This window comes from Anas acuta, chromosome Z (assembly GCF_963932015.1).
Source record: "Anas acuta chromosome Z, bAnaAcu1.1, whole genome shotgun sequence".
NCBI lineage: Eukaryota > Metazoa > Chordata > Aves > Anseriformes > Anatidae > Anas > Anas acuta.
Genome location: NC_089017.1, coordinates 30,246,424 through 30,262,414, shown reverse-complemented (window position 1 = coordinate 30,262,414; position 15,991 = coordinate 30,246,424). Strand labels below are relative to the sequence as shown.

At 37.2% G+C, this 15,991-nt stretch overlaps 1 protein-coding gene across 9 annotated transcripts in view; it reads left to right on the top strand.

Annotated features, from left to right (window-relative positions):
* BNC2 (basonuclin zinc finger protein 2) overlaps positions 1 to 15,991 on the top strand; it is a 350,261-nt gene that overhangs the window by 224,871 nt on the left and 109,399 nt on the right. For all 9 annotated transcript variants that reach the window (XM_068667759.1, XM_068667755.1, XM_068667757.1 and 6 more), the window contains one exon: positions 491 to 593. In XM_068667759.1, the coding sequence (XP_068523860.1) occupies positions 491 to 593 (103 nt within the window). The remainder of the gene's footprint in view (positions 1 to 490; positions 594 to 15,991) is intronic.

Genomic DNA, 15,991 nt, shown 5'->3' with positions numbered 1-15,991 from the left:
AATTGTGAATGACCTTCGGATACCATGGTGGGAGAGGAAAAAGTATTCCTTTTTATATGTTTTCATTTCCTTGTTTTATGCTTCATTTTAATTAAGCTGATGTGCTGTTTTGGGAAGACATCACTAGTAACATTTTCCTTCAGGCCAGTGATTCAAAATCAGAAAATTTGTGGAACACCTAGAGAATCCTTGTCTGTGCACTTTTTTTTTTTCTTTTCTTTTTATCCTAGAGGAAATAGAGCAATTCTTTCAAACACTTTAGATAAGTATTCGTCTGTATGGAAAAACAGAATATGTTATTGAGTAAGCTTTGCTCAGGGATACTGATATATGTTTTTGAAAGAAAATTAATCCCTACTTAAAAGAATGAGCAATACTTTGAATGTTAGAAGGCTGTTTATTACTGTACAATACCCCTGTAGCTCTCACAACAAATTTGTACAAGAGGGGAGAAAGATGTTAATATGTATTTTCTGTTTCTTTTTTCCAGGCCATCCGCTGTACACTGGTAAATTGCACATGTGAATGTTTTCAGCCAGGGAAGATTAACCTGAGAACCTGTGATCAGTGTAAACATGGCTGGGTGGCACATGGTAAGAAATGTCTGTTCTGCGTTTGTCTTTTCTATTCTGTCCATCTTTCTCAGTCTCTGTAAATACACAGACAGAAGTAATACCTGTTCATCTGTGCAGGTATGTAGGTGCACTCTGGGTCTGTGCAAGTATGTGTTTTTTTATAATGATTTCTAGGATGGAAACATGAGGGTCGATTACTTGGGCAATAGACGCCACAGGAGTTCAACAGCTTGTGTACAGTTCAAAAATATAATCTAGCCTTCAAGAAGTAATGTGGTTCTATCAGACCTTAGCAGAAAGGCAAAAGGTTTATCATATGGTTGCACAGCAGAGTTTATATTACAAATAAGCATCAGCCAATAAGTTGCTGAGACTAATGGAAATTCAGACATATCAATGTCAACCTTTCAGAACTTGAATATCAGAGTGAAAGCAGTGTATCCTGTTTGGCTCAGTAACAGTATGCACACATGATCAGTGTGTTGAACGTCTCTTCCCTGTGTTTAAGTAGGTGAAGAAAGAATAGAAGGATCAGAATCCCCAGGTTTTGTAAGGCATCAAACCATACTTGCAAGCCTTTCTTTTTGTGTATTTTTTTTTTGTGGGAAGAAAAAGTAAAATATTTTTTTTAATATTATTATAATATTTTAATATTATTAATATATAAAATATATTTTGTGCATTCAATTTCATTTTCCTTGACAATATGGATATATATGAGAGAGAAAGAAGAACTGAATAAAAAATTACATGGCAAAGGAGAATACCTAAGATGGGGATAAAATAAAAACAAACAAACAACAAACAAACAAACAAACAAAAACAGAAAGACTATGCTTGCAGAAGAAATTAAAGATTTCTTCTCATGGTCTAGGCTACTGACATCTAAGCAAGCACAATCTTCATTCTCCCCTTCCAGCAGACAATCAGTGCATTATACTTTATGAATTTTATTTTATTTTATTTTATTTTATTTTATTTTATTTTATTTTATTTTATTTTATTTTATTTTATTTTATTTTATTTTATTTTATTTTATTTTATTTTATTTTATTTTATTTATTATTTGTGAGACACGGGTTGGAAGCTTAGTACCTCAAACATGGACTTGATCTCTACTTACTTAGTGCATGATTATGTGTATTTCTGCCTGAGACTGCTGACTTATTGCAAGTGTGAATGCTCAGCAAATTCAACAGAAAAGAATGCCAGAGAAGTTTTTAAAACATTCACATACCTGGAAAAAAAAATAAAAAATCAGAAATGTAAGTATAATTCAGTCCTGTGTCACTTGATAATACTTGATAGTATGTACATCCTGCCTAACAATAGCATAATGCCACCCATATGGTAGTTGGTTGCAGATGTATTATGTACTCAATTGTCTAGAGACAATCCTTGTTTTCACTCCTTTTAATTCCTGGAAAAATATCTTCACCCACAATATAACCAGACTGACATTTCTTGGAAGGATCACTAAACCTCACAAAATTCTGAAGTTCAGGCATACTTCAGGTTTTGTGTAGAATCAGCATCTGAGGTTTTGCTTATCCACGGTAGGGAAGACTCATCTAGCTATTTTCCAGGGTGTCTTCCTGTTGAGTAATAGAAAGAAGGAGTGCACTTGGAATCTCACATATGGATATCCCACTTCTTGTTTTTAACCAGTATACATTAAAATTGTGATCAGATTTTTCTGATAAATGCTTTTCTGTGAGGTTGTTGAGTTCAAAATCAGAATGTAAAAGTAATCTGAGATAACCACAGGGCTCTGTTTCACAAGTACAGAAACTAGAAAGGTGAATGTTATAATCATGGAGGCATCACCTTCTCCTGTACCTTGGAGGCACCACTTTCTCTTGTACCTGAGCACTTAACATTCCAAGTAGATAACTTAATACAGCTATATATTATTACTGAATTTTTGTTTTACTACTGCACTGAGCAAAGAATGCTCTGATTTATTTATTTTTTAGTACACTTTGTGTACATTCATCTAGAGTATTTACATTTTATGGCAGAGCAAGACTAGTCAGATGTATGTTTCATATGAGTTCTCAAAGCACAGACTTATAAATTACTTCCTGGAGACTGTGATGTGAATTTTTGATATTAATTTTTTTTTTCCAGAATTTTGACAGCTACATTCAGTAGACTGAACAATTCATTGCACTGTAGCACCTGGATTTTAAAATGACTGAATCAGGTTGCTGTTCAGAAGTGATTTTCTTTAAAGTGTTGGCATTGTACTTTCAGAAGTTGCTCCTTGAATGAAAGTATTATTTTCTGCTGCTTTAAATAAGGGTTCTTATTTAAGAACCTTCTGATTTTTATCAATGAATTTCAACGCAAATGTTTAGCATATGGTGTAGTGCTTTACTGAATGTAATCATCAAAGAATAGGTGTTTCCAACAGGAAGTAACATGCTTATTTGGTTCTAATAACCTAGAATCATAATTAACTCAGTTGATCAAAAATGGCCTAGAACTTAGTCTTCTCATGCATTACTTGACTAATCTGTGCAGGGTTAATGCATGTTAACAATTGCCATTTAAAATGTTGAAATTTTTGGAGTGGGCAAGAAAAGGCATAAACCCACAACAATATTATTACACTTAGCATCTACTGTCCTGTTTTATTGTTGTTGCTGCTATTCCTGCTTCCTTCATCTTTATTATGTTTTTCTTTGCTCAGATGAAATGAGCTGCGCTCATCTTGAAAGGAATAGTTGCCTGCAAGTTCAGTTTTTATCTGTTTGGAGGTGCCAAAGTAGGATGTCTGTATTTGAGAAGATTCATCAAAGTGTTTTTTTTTTTTTTTTGAGTGTGTCAAATAAGTGATTCTGTTGGCAAAAGTTCAGCTTATCAAGTTTTGACCATGCACCCCTGTATGATAGTGGTAATCCTACCACTACCATTTTTAAGGCTGAAGCCCAAAACTGCATAGAGTATCATAACATTCTCTAGAACTGCTGTACATAATGGGGAATAGGTTATTATTAGTGTGAAACTATAGATATTTTGAGGGATTTGGATGAATAGACTGTGTTGAGGTGAAATACATCATAGCACTCTAAAACTACTATAACACTCATTCTGTTTCTTTTTGTTTCAATATCTCAGACTTTGCAGAGACTTTAAAAAAAAGGGGGGGGGAGAAGAAAAAGAATAATTTGATTAAACTTGTCTGAAATTACTAGTGTATTGTTTCAAAGAGAAAATTAAAAATGCTAGTTCTATATCATACCCTCAAACTGATCACTGATAAAATTCAAATCAGACAGCTGCCATGTCTTTTAGATCTTTTTGATATATTATGCATTCTTGGACTATCTCAATTTCACACCATTCACAGAATCACACAGAATCACAGAATTTCTAGGTTGGAAGAGACCTCAAGATCATCGGGTCCAACCTCTGACCTAACGCTAACCCACTAAACCGTATCCCTAAGCTCTACATCTAAACGTCTCAATCTGTTCTACCAAAGAAGTATCCTGTGAATATTTTTGTTGTCCTCCTCCCTTCTTCTCCTGGTGGTCACTCTAGTGATCTTTGTCTCAGAGTTGTCTAGCAATCTTTGCTGTCTTTTCCTCTGCATCATGCCAATCAGCACAGTTCAATGAGGGGTACATATTCAAGTACTCCTTAGTACCTCTATGAGTACCTCAGAGTATGAACTGCATATGGTTCCATCTCCAGTCGGGTACTTAGCCAGGCCATTTTTTCAAATACATTTGAGATTAAGTTCCTTGAAGTTTAGATAGAATATACATTAGGAGATTTAATCACACAGGGCAAATCCATTACTCCTTTCCATCTTAAAACCTCATACCCAATGAATGCTTATGCTCAGAGACTCACCATGTGAGTTACTTTTGTCTTGTGAAGGAAGTTTTCTGATTCCACTATTTTTATAATACATACATTAGTGTGCTGTAAATGAGAATAACAACAAAAACAATGACCACCCAAAAATGGAGAATACTCTGTCATGAAACCCAAATGTATGATGTGACTGTGAGTTCTTTCCAAATGACTGAGTGGTGATTTCTACATGGTAATTTGTGAAGTTGTCAGGTAAAAGAAAGGTGAAATACAAGAAAAGAAGCAAATAAATAGAGAGAAAGAAGAATCCTGTGGATATATTAGAAATTCCATCCCTCCCTCACCCTGAAGTTGCTGAATGGGCTCAATCTAGGAAGAAAGCTTAGATTTTAAATGTGAGCTACATGGCAGTAGAAGAGGAGAGCTATGTTGAAATAAGAATGAGCATGGTTTCTACATTTCTCACAGTCTAAAACTGTCAAGTGATAGAAATCCAGGTTTGGGAAGTCCAAGGTGATCTCTAACAAAACAAAACAAAACAAACAAACAAAATCAAAACATGTTACAGATCTTAGAGTCTCTCTAAAAGCTGGCAGAACTGCCATGTTATTCTTTACTTTAAAAGTGGGATAACAAAAAATAAACACTAAAAAGGGAAAGTGGAAATATAATCCTATTGTTATAATTTAGTGGTAAAATAAAGGGTTATTTTTGTGTTGTTTCATAATATTTAAAAAAAAAAAAAAGTCAGAACTTCCGCACAACAAACATATTTTTTTCTTTGTTTTCAGCTAAGTTAATTCTTTAAAATGCTTTAAAAAGACTTGAGGACATTATAGCTTTATTTTTTTTTTTTAGTTACATAGAGATTTTTGGCAAAGAAATTATCTCAATTCATTGATAGCAAAGGCCAACTCTTCATAACTATTTTAGATTGTCTGTCTTTTCCTGTATTTTACCAACAAAAACCTTTTAAACCATGTTATAACTTCCTTTTGTCCCTGAAGGATGAGACATATTTTTCATTACTCAGTTACTTCCAGGAAATTTACCTGATTCATTACTGGTAAACTCTTTTTGTAAGTCCCTCCTCCTGCTTGTGTCTTCCTTTTCCTTCCTTTCATCAGCAATTCCCAAAGTGGTCAGTAAAGCACAGAGAAGTTCCAATCTACTGTCCTGTGGGTAGTCTGACCCAGTATCTGGTTTTAAAGCCTGCCACATTGGTAGGAATGATGTGATGCAGGGTTTGCCATGGGTTAGTCTGAAATTATCTTTAATGCAAATTGAGCTGAGGTAAAAGCAAAAGAAAACAGCCAAGCACTAGGGCATCCAAGACAAATAATATTGTTTCAAAGGTCTGTCATGGAATCACAGAATCATGGAACAGCTTGGGTCGGAAAAGACCTTCAAGGTCATTTTATTCCAACCCCACTGCCATGGGCAGGGATGCCACCCACTAGATCAGGTTCCCCAGGGCCTTATCCAACCTGGTGTTGAATGCCCTCAGGGATGAAGCATCCACAGCTTTTCTGGGCAAAAGAGATACAAGTGAAAGATACAGGTGACATAAAGGAAATAATTGCCCCAAGATCAAATAAAAATACTTTCTTGTTTATCTTTGTATTCAGTTGATACTTACATAATGGCATGGTCAAGCGTTTAGTCCTCATAGAAATTTACCATTCACAGGTGCTGAGGAAGGCTTTTCCCGTGGGAAAACCACAGTCTGAAACTTGTATGTTCACACACACTTGGGATCCATTCAGATTTATATTTTTTTTTCTTCTTCCTTGCCACTCTCAGGATATCATAATGTTTGACTCAATCAGGAAGAGGTTATGTCTTCCTCTCATGACTCTACTGGCTCACAGGTTTGAAAATGTTAATATCCCTTGGATGTGGTCACACGAGATTACCCCAACCAGACATTAAACAGTCAGCTAAGGACTGCTCCAAAGCCTAGTAAGCCTTAAACAGACTATGACCCATTCTGAAGCATAGCGCCCTTTCCTTCTGAATTGGGCTATATTCACACCCCAAAGTGAAGCCCTTTCTCATTGTATTTTATTGTATGAAAATCTTAAATGTCTAATAACACTCTACTCTCATGGAACAGGGATTAAAACTATCAGATGCTCATTGGCAACTCTTGTTTGCAACCAGACAGTCAGACTGCTTTGTGTTAGCAACAGATTTGGAGGTGAATTATCTCAGCCCCATTTTGGAAGAATACCATGAAATTGTTTACAGTGTCTACGTATCTCCATACAAGATTTATGTACATCTAGAAAGACTTGTACAAAACTTCTGTCTGTATGAATGGTGGGCATCATATCTTCTTGTTCTGTATAACTTCATTTACCACCTTGCTGCAGGTATACTTTACAGGAAAGTGGCTACAAAAATAAGCAATTCTCTGTAATGGTTAAAAAGGAATTGTCAGCTTTTCTGCTTTTGCTCTCTCTTTTTTGGGTGAGTTTTATAATGTTTTTTTTTTTGTTGTTGATGATGTTTCTAGACATTTCATGTATGTGTTAAGTTGCTCAGATAGACACAAAGTTTGGGGCAAGAATAACTTATTTCTAGAACAGTGTTTTAGGAAAAAATCAGAAATCTGTTCATCATAGATACAACTTTTCTCTGCCCATGTCAATTATCTTCCTGATAATATAAACTGAAAACATAATATTCATTACCCATCTCCATTGTTGCCTTACATTTTGCAGTCCTGCTCAAGTTGCTTCCCTGAACATCAATTTCCCAGTCTCTGAAATGCACATAAGGCCACTTTTCTAGTTATAATCTTCCTAGACTAGCTATACAATGCCCAGAGAAGTTTAGACTGAGAATGTAACAAAAAGAGCAAGATATTCTTATTTGCTGCCCATCATTATTGAAATGATTCACTTTTTACAGAGTAGGTTTCATCTCCTTTAGTACACCCAACAACATAGGCTAAAATGCTAGGAGTTAACTCAGATAACTTGCCCTCTCCCTAAGGAGAGAATTGAGTAAGGAAAAAAATAGACTTTCTATACACAAAATAGAGCAAAGGCAAGAGAAACAATGATTTTTATTAGCACTTGGAATCCCTCTTTCCAGATATAGTAGAGGCCAGTTTTTGAAAAGGTAGTCAGTAAAACCCTTATCTTGCCCCTTAAGTGTTACGATAAGAAGTTCACTACATAGCATAACATCAGGAGCAAAAAAGTGTCTGGAACCAGATGGGTGATTCCCATATGAGCAGGATAAATCCTGTAAGGGTACAAATCACCAGCAGATTTCTGGGGCAGCAATGGTGACATTTCTTCTGTGATAGGCATCCACAATTCTTCAGGACATTTAGGTCATAGTACCTGCATACTTGTCTCTTTTAACACTATACTGCTGCACATGAACTACTGTGATGTACTAACCACTTTATCATTTTATTACACTTTATTACATCATAAATTTTTATATCTTCTTAACGATCCTACAAGAAGCTTAATTGTTTATAGGAACGTCTTAATTAACTAGAGTTCAGTAGGTTAAGCAGAACACAAATTGAAAGAGCTCTAAATGAAACAAACCCTACTACTCCATTCTATATAGCTTCATAAGGTTAAAATGGGATTTGACTGGAAGAATAAAAAATTCATAGTGCTTTCAGATGTTACAAAGTAATGATGATACCACGGGTAATTTTACTTCAGCTTTCTGTTTTGCAAATGTGAAATTCAAATGAATTTTATTTATTTATTTATTTATTACTTCCCAGGAAGAATTTTGGCTTTAGCTGTAGCACCATTATGAGAAAACTTGTCTCAGGTTAATTTAACAATGTTACTTTACTATCCCATTTCCATCTGGATTTTAGAAATAGAAAACATAATGTAAGAATTTATAATACGAGTCTCAATGACTTCTCTAATTATATTCTAACAGTTTACAATCAAATTTTCTGAGAGATATTTAACAGGAGATTTGTGAAATGTTTGCAGCACATGAATTTTATGGCAGTTCTTTGCAAGTGTCTTATTTGGTTGACGGGTGGTGGTAGGAAAGATTGATGTTATCAGTGGTAGCTGTATGAACCTGTCTTCCAAGAATCTGAACATCTTCAGCTGTCATCAACTTATGGACAGGAAGTTTTCCTCAGAAAACTGAGTGGGTTTAGCACACATGAGAAAGCATCTCATGGTCTTGAACCCAGGAGCCACCACAGGCTTAAACATCACCATGCTCTTGCCTTTGTAAAATGATGCTTCAGTACTCCACTTTAACAGAATGGTGTTAACAGGTGGTCAGTGCCTGCTGCATTTTCATTACAATTTTCAAGGCTGCATAAACGAGAGAGCAAGTGTTCTGAAGAAGTGGTGGAATATCCCTCACTGTAAATAATGAACCTTCAAATTGACAAACTTAGGGCCCTAGATAATCTGATTTAAGGCCTTGCTTTCAGTAGAAGGCTGCACAAGGAAATCTCCAGAAATCCCTTCCAGCCTATACTTTTCTGTGAACTTATGAATCACACAATGTAATTTGAGGTGCAGCTCGATTAAGATGGAAATCCTCCAAATTCTGCCCACAAATCCATAATTACCAACCAGGCTGCTATCTCATTGTATACAGTATGTCAGTCAGGTGGTGTTAGTCCCAGTAAAATACATGTTGGCTTCAATTTCACCATTTTTAAGGGGAGCTTTAATGGTTTATAGGAAGGAGATATTAGATTTTGAAGACTAGGAGATAGGAAAGATTGAAGGTGAACGAGTAGCGAGTGTAATAGAAGGAAGGGTACTGTCAATCCATGTGCCAAGTGGCAAGAGTGGGGCTGCCCAGCAAGGGGGTCTGAACTGTGAGCCAAGGACAATTCCAGCAAAGACCATGTCTGCACTAATGGACACAGTCCCCCAGGGTCTGATCCGGGAGGGCAGAACCATGAAAAGGGTATATCACCAGCCTCAGACATGGTGAAGGGAGCAAGTCACAGAATCATAGAATCATAGAATATCCCAAGTTGGAATGGACCCATAAGGATCATGGAGTCAACTCCTGCTGTACGTATAGCCAGGGTTGCCCCATCCCAGTTGTAGGACCTGGCAGTTGTTCTTGTTAAAGTTCATGCGGTTGGTGATTGCCCAGCTCTCCCATCTGTCCAGATCTCTCTGTAAGGCCTTTCTACCCTCAACAGAGTCCACAGTTCCTCCAAGATTAGTGTCATTGGCAAATTTGCTGTAAAAACCTTTTATTCCTACATCCAAATAGTTTATAAAAACATTGAAGAGGAGTAATGCAGACCCATTTACCACAACCCTTTGAGCCCTGCCCGTCAGCCAATTGCATATCCATCATATGATGTTTTTGTTTAGCTGTATGCTGGACATTTTGTCCAGTAGGATCCTATGGGAAACTGTGTCTAAAGCTTTACTGAAATCCAAAAAGATCACATCAGCTGGTTTCCCTTGATCAACTAGATGGGTGATCTTATCATAAAAGGAAATCAAAGTTTTTAAACAGAACCTACCCCTTGTGAACCATTGGGACTGCATTGTCTCCCAGGTGCGCTTCAACAACTTCAAGGATGATCTCCATAATTTTACCAGACACCGATGTGAGACTGAGAGGCCTCTAATTGCCAGGGTCTTCTTTCTTGCCCTTCTTGAAAATTGGTACAACATTTGCCAGCTTCCAGTCTACTGGGTTCTCTCCAGATTCCCAAGACCATTGAAAAATAATTGAAAGAGGTCCCGCGATGGCATCTGCCAGCTCTCTAAGCACCCTGGGATGAATCCTATCTGGACCCATGGACTTTTATGGATCCAGGCAGAGTGGCAAATCACACACACATTCAGGGTTGGTTGGTAGTTTATCATTTCCACCATCATGGTCCTCCAGCTCAGGGCACCCTGAGTCCCAAAGCCCATCATGAGCGTAGAAGAGAGGCAAAGAAGGCATTGAAAATCACTGCTTTGCCTATGTCTTTGTCTGTGAGGTGACCTTTCCCATCACGTAGTGGACCTATGTTTTCTTTGGTCCTCCTTTTTCTGTTCACATATTTAAAAAAAACTTTTTATTGTCTCCCACAGACCTGGCCAGCTTCAACTCTAGTTGGGCTTTGGCCACACAAATTTTCTCATTACAAATGCGAACAGTGCACCTGTATAACTTCCACGTTGCCTGACCCTGCTTCCAGCAGGGTCCAGCATTTTCTTTTTCTGCCTAAGCTCCAGAAGAAGATCCCTGGTCAGCCAGGCCAGCCTTCTGCCCCACCTGCCTGACTTCCAATGTTTTGGAATTGCCTGATCCTCTGCTTTTAGGCTTTTTAAGTCAGTCCAAGCGTCCTTGTGGGGGCTTCAGACAGGAACAAAAAAGGTTATGTCACAGACAGGGCTGGAGACCATGCTGCAACATGGGTCTGAGGAACATCCAGGAGACAGGCAGGCACACCTGTGGTGTACCTTAGGTAGACAGTGAAGAGCTTGAGTATAAGTAGTGGTTCTGGGTCAATGGAATGAGGTTGCAGGGTAATGTCTAGAAAGTCCAGTGAACCAGTCCAGTGAAGGCCACTTGGTGCATATGCATTGGTCAGTAGTTCCTCTCTCTAGCAGGGTTTTATCAACAGATGATACCAACAAACACAAAAGCAATTATATGCTGGGGCCTTCCCATCATTCATCTATATCAGGTCAATCACCAGTCCTGAAATCCTCCTTTACACAAGCACAAATGCATATTCTGACAAGAAAACACAGCAAGATCCAAATCCTGCAGAGGAGAAGAGGATGTGTCTCATCTTCCTTATTATGGTCCCCAGGGTCAGTTGTCTCATTTATGAAGTATGACCATGCAGGTAGTGTTTGGTAGCTCAGATGTTTTTCTGAGAACATGGAATGGCATGGTCCTGTATTGTTCTTTCCTTTGAACACATTAGCTATCAACAAAAAAAACGGGGAAAAAGCTTTCTACTATATCTATTTGTTTAAGAGTCAATTCTGTGTTTCAAAACAGGTTATGCAATGTAAAAGTTAGGATAAAGTGTTTGTTTGTTTGTTCTATGCAATCATATTTTCTACTATACAAGATTTATTTATTTATTCATTTATAATTTCTTCTATGTTTATAGAAGGAAAACATAAAAGAAAACACCTGTTTGGCTTGCAGGAATTGGCCAAGGAGACTGTTTTCCTGACAGGCCAAAAGTGACCAGCACAGGGCCCCTTTAAAAAAAAAAAAAAAAAGAAAAAAAAAAACCACACTTTTTTTTTTTTTTCCCCCTATTTCATGTGAGCATTGGCAGAAACTCTGACAAGCAGTTCTTCATATTTTATTATGCTCTTGTCTGGCAGAATCTCTGTCAGGCAAAAACCTTGTCAGCGGAAAACCTGTCGTAGGATCAGAGGAGACAAAAACAGGTGTCACAGATGCAGTCAAAACTGAAGGAAAAAAAAGATTAGGCTAAAGAGAGAAAGGCAGACAATTACATTAATGCCATTGCTTTTATCTTATAGATGTGTGTTATTATCTCGGGGTGCTGAGTGCGCAATTGCCTCAAAGAAAAGTAGACAGTAGACAAGGGGAAACTTGATAGTTATTAACTGAAGAGGCAGTGTGTCAAAGCTGGATGGGGTTCAAAGTTTTGCAAAGGGATAAAAAAATTGCAGACAGCAAGCAATGTCTGTGAACAAACTGTGGTTCTGCTTTCGGCTACATAAACCTAGTAGCAATCTAAGTGTTTCAACTTGGAATCAGATCACAGATTTAAAAAATAATAATAATAATAATGAAAGATTTCATTCAGACTTTTTTAATAACATTTATTTTGTGTACATGTAACTGAAGTACTGGGGATTTTTTTGATCTGTTACAAAAATGTTGTTAGAGCATGAAACATGGTGAGGCATGAAGACATTTATCAATTCAGTTGCTGTGTTATTTGGGTTTGAAACACCTATAATCAACACACATTTAATTTTAAAATGCTATTAAGTGTCCTTTTACTAAGTGTGAACATCTGTACATGCAAGCTGTAAATTAGGACATTACATATGTGTTGGTCTGTCAGAGATTAAATGCATTTGGCAAGTGGTTTCCATTATTAGCATTTAAATACGGTAAAAGACAGAAGAAAAAGTTATTTTTGCCTATGAATATGAATCACTTCCTCACCTTCCATGATCTTTTGAAATCTAGTGACTTAGTGAATTTTCCTCTTCAATATGGATAAAATTGTGAAAGGAATGAAGACAGGAGCAAAATGAAAATCACTAAAGGATGCTTGTATTTATGCCCAGACTGATCAGAAAGTATAGATGTTAATGCTCCATCCTCTTTGTGCTTGTGCCAAGGGGTGAGTGGGAAAATTTCCTAAACCATAAAAATATTTGAGTCATTCAGTAGACACTGGCAAGTTTTCTTGTCCTTGATCACCTTCAAAGCGTGACATTCCTGAGGAGCAATTTTTTTTTTTTTTTTTTTTTTTGACTTAGGAAATGTACTGCAGTACACAATGTGGCAGGTGGTGTTAAATCTGCTTCCTGAGGGAGGCTAGCTTAGACCACCTCTTATGACTGCAGTAGTCTGCACATCCCTCCAGCATTTCAGTCATTCCTAAGAACTTCCTATTCTTGAAAGAAGTTGCTACTTGTTTCTCTGTAGCAGGAAAAAGAAGAAAATCTTCTGAAAAATGTAAAGGTGTTTATGTTCACCAGTAAAACCAACAGCAAACTACAGTGCTGCACATTGCCATTAATAATACTGTATCTGTTCTACCATACTCAGCATGCTGTTTCTGCAACAGTATTTTGGAAACTTTTTATGCTGTTATTGCATATTTGATTTATCAATTTCAGCTTCTCTTGCTGCAGAAATTTGCTCAGTTATTTAGATAAAAAGAGTCTGGAATACTTGCAGTCACTGGTTGGATGCAAACTACTGAAAATTTCTGTTTTCATTTTCCTATTTATCCTTGAACAAATCTAGTTATCTGGAAATATGATGGTGTTTTAAAAACTATTTATTGTCATGTATAAGTGTACCCATCTGACTGTGTCTGTCTTTGGTAGATTAGAGAACTTGTTTGAGAGCATGCAAGAGTGGGAATATTGCTGAGCACAAGTTTGGAGCTGAAATGTGTTGAGATTCATAATGATCAGTGCACTGTAACCTACTGACTGGAATCTCTTACGTGGTGCTCTGTGCTACACAGCCAGGCAAATCAGCTGAGAATAAGGATTTTCTCCTAGGATGGAAACGCCTAGGACTAGACTTTTTCAACTGTCCAGAAATCCTGAAAATTCATCTAGGATCAGGAAATTAGAAAGAACTACATGGATCTATGATTCTATGATTTACAAGTCCAATTACATTTTAACTAGGATATTTAAAATTCTCTTATATTCAGTAAAAGCAAAATGTCATGCTTTTACCTATTCAAAGAACAGTATGAGAGCTTAAAAGTACAATTTTTTTCAGCGTTTGCTTGTATTTCTTTTACTTAACAAAAATGGAAACCATTCAGAAGCATGACTTTTAATTTGGATGACCTTCTTCACTACAAAATGAGAAATATGGGGTCCTAGGTCAATGAGTAAATTTGCATAGATGAACCTATGAACTGCTCTCAGTATAGACAGAATAAAAGCATTTTTCTTAATGTTTTGTCTTTTGAAGAGTTGAGTGAGTACTTTAGCCTTACTTTATCTTCTCCACTTAATTTCCTTTGAATTGCACAGTGTCTAAAAACTGGTAAAATATGGTGAAGTAGGTCCCTCCTCCCTGCTTTACTAGAGTAGGACAGGACAGGACAGGACAGGACAGGACAGGACAGGACAGGACAGGACAGGACAGGACAGGACAGGACAGGACAGGAAAGGAAAGGAAAGGAAAGGAAAGGAAAGGAAAGGAAAGGAAAGGAAAGGAAAGGAAAGGGAAGGGAAGGGAAGGGAAGGGAAGGGAAGGGAAGGGAAGGGAAGGGAAGGGAAGGGAAGGGAAGGGAAGGGAAGGGAAGGGAAGGGAAGGGAAGGGAAGGGAAGGGAAGGGAAGGGAAGGGAAGGGAAGGGAAGGGAAGGGAAGGGAAGGGAAGGGAAGGGAAGGGAAGGGAAGGGAAGGGAAGGGAAGGGAAGGGAAGGGAAGGGAAGGGAAGGGAAGGGAAGGGAAGGGAAGGGAAGGGAAGGGAAGGGAAGGGAAGGGAAGGGAAGGGAAGGGAAGGGAAGGGAAGGGAAGGGAAGGGAAGGGAAGGGAAGGGAAGGGAAGGGAAGGGAAGGGAAAATTTTATTGATTTATTACAAATACTCCCAGAACTTTTTCTGGCATTTTGTATAATAAGGAAAATGTAGGCAGTAATGTGAAGATTGACACTGTATCAGTTTCAAAGTTCTCTTTACATTTTAAATTATACTGAGTCTGTGTAAAATCTGGGAACTTAGTTTACTGTTCAAGAAAATAAAGAATGGATAATACAAATATTAGGAAGAACATAGCATTCCTTTTGCAGGTGCATGACATGCAACTCCTTTAATGTAATTTTCTCTTCAATTTTATATGCTCACACAGCTTATATTTGTCTATTATTATTATTATTATTATTATTCTGTAGCTAACTCAGATGCTTAAAATAATTGGGACAATAGTCATAAGAAGTGTTTCATGGTTCTAAGCATCATCTGTCAAATATATCTCCTTATTTGTTCCTGAAAAACGGATCACAGGCAAGTTGAATTTGCAATTGGACGAGCTAGCCTTTTGCTATCTGGATTTTCTCTGCACTCAGAAAACTAGACACTCTCCTTTCAGCTGCCAAGAATGACTATAAAGAAACCACCAACTCCAACAACAATAACTACAAAACTAAAATGCATTGAAACCCTTAAGACAGAAATATTCAGTCCTTCTAGATATTTTGGGTTATTTGGGTGAGTACAATTTGCAAAAATTTGAGTGTCAATAGCAGAGCACTGAGATCAAGGTGTAAACTGGAGGGATCTGCTTCTGTTTTTACAGCAACAGATAGAAAACCTAAGCACTGTGTGCAATGTGTGAATGTGTTGGTACATAAGGATGTAGCCCCAAGGAACATCTCATTAGGTCTTCTGTGTCTTCTCAGAATTGCCGTCTGCAGCAACAAAATTACGATAGGATCTTAACACTTCAATGCAGAAAGAAAGGTTTTCACCTTGTGATGGCAAAAGGCTAGGAAGAGTACTGAAAAGAATCCTAAATAGATAGGCATCTTCTAAAATCAGTGATTAATACTGATCATTTAAGGATTATGGTGCATGCTCAATACTTCAGAGTTAGGTAGAAAAACAGAAATGAAAGGTTACTAATTCCTACACTAATTATGCACTTTATCTACTTTATGACCCTTTTTGCCCCCCTTTTATTAGTTAAAATTTCTGAAACAAATGTTTGAAATTTAGAGATCACTGTGGGAATACTGCTCCGCTGTAAGCCGTTATAGTAGAACAAAAGGAACTTTTTTGGCTGTTCCACAAAAAGAAAAAATATATATATTATTCTGCAAGCATATGATTTTAAGTTTCATCAGGTCTTTCCTTCGTGTATCAGTGCATAGATTTCTGCTCACATGAAAATAAAAAATATCA